Genomic DNA, 1,060 nt, shown 5'->3' with positions numbered 1-1,060 from the left:
TTTTTTTAAATATCCTAGGTTTTTCCTCTCCATACGATTTCTTCTAATATAATCAAATTGAAATTCTTTGATTTATAGAATAATAATAGTCTTATTATTTGTAAAATATTAAAAAATCAAGCCCAACAAAAAATATGTATCCTCAACCTCAAGGCATCATGGATTATAACAGTTATTGATATAATATAATATAGTATATATATATTCTGAATAGATAAAGAAATTTTCTTTTGCCATAATTTCCCTCGTCTGTATTGTTTTCCATAAAGTGGGGAATCTGAATTGATTTTGCTTGTTTGTGTGAAGCTAGTGAGATGGAGGCGGAGGAGGAGAGTCAGATGTGGTTGGGTTTGGTCCTGAAGGTGGAACAGGTACGCGTCCAAACCTCTCCTCAAAGAAATTGGATGGAGGCGGGGGAGAAGAGTCGGATGTCCTTTGGCTTGGTCCAGATGGTGGAACAATGCCTTTTGGATACATTCCAAAATCAAACTTGTTTTGTAAGATATTGAATGGAGGGGGTGGAGAAGAGTCTGATGTTCTTTGACTTGGCCCAGATGGTGGAACAATGCCTTTTGGATACATTTTGAAAATGAAATTTGATGGTGGTGGAGGAGGGGGGTCGGACGTAGTCGGATTCGATCCAGATGGAGGAATAGGTCTAGCATGTGTTTGGACAGCAATAAGATGAAACCCTAGGAGAACAAGTAACCAACCTCCTAACATCATTATCCAACTTTTTGATGCCATTTTCTTGTGTTTTACTATGTTCTCTAATGCTTCCTTTATATAGCAATCATTTTCCTCCAATTTAATATAATAATTTTCTCTATTATTTATTACCCATCAACTTTTGACATTATTTCTTTCCATTTTTTCTTACTACTCTTTATGGTACAATCCAACACCATTTCTTTAATTCCTTCAATTCATCGGCCATGGGCATTGGTGACTATGAAGTTGGAATAACAAATTTTTAAAATGGGTAATTTTGTATCTTTCAACGATTATGATTCAGTTGACACCCAATTTAGATTTCATTTAGGCTAACAACAAAAACAGT

General features: G+C 35.1%; 1 protein-coding gene across 1 annotated transcript; it reads right to left on the bottom strand.

Moving 5' to 3' along the window:
* Window positions 1-306: 306 nt before the first annotated feature.
* LOC103486183 (uncharacterized) lies at window positions 307-747 on the bottom strand. Its single transcript, XM_008444053.1, has one exon. It carries the CDS (start codon window positions 745-747, stop codon window positions 307-309), a length of 441 nt encoding a protein of 146 aa, XP_008442275.1.
* Window positions 748-1,060: the final 313 nt, after the last annotated feature.

Source organism: Cucumis melo, chromosome 8, assembly GCF_025177605.1.
Source record: "Cucumis melo cultivar AY chromosome 8, USDA_Cmelo_AY_1.0, whole genome shotgun sequence".
Taxonomy (NCBI): domain Eukaryota; kingdom Viridiplantae; phylum Streptophyta; class Magnoliopsida; order Cucurbitales; family Cucurbitaceae; genus Cucumis; species Cucumis melo.
Note: the sequence above shows the minus strand (reverse complement) of the source record. Positions and strands in the feature narration are given on the sequence as shown.

Bases quoted from the DNA above. Each gene is read 5' to 3' on its own strand.
- LOC103486183 (XM_008444053.1), bottom strand. From the start codon at position 747: ATGGCATCAAAAAGTTGGATAATGATGTTAGGAGGTTGGTTACTTGTT.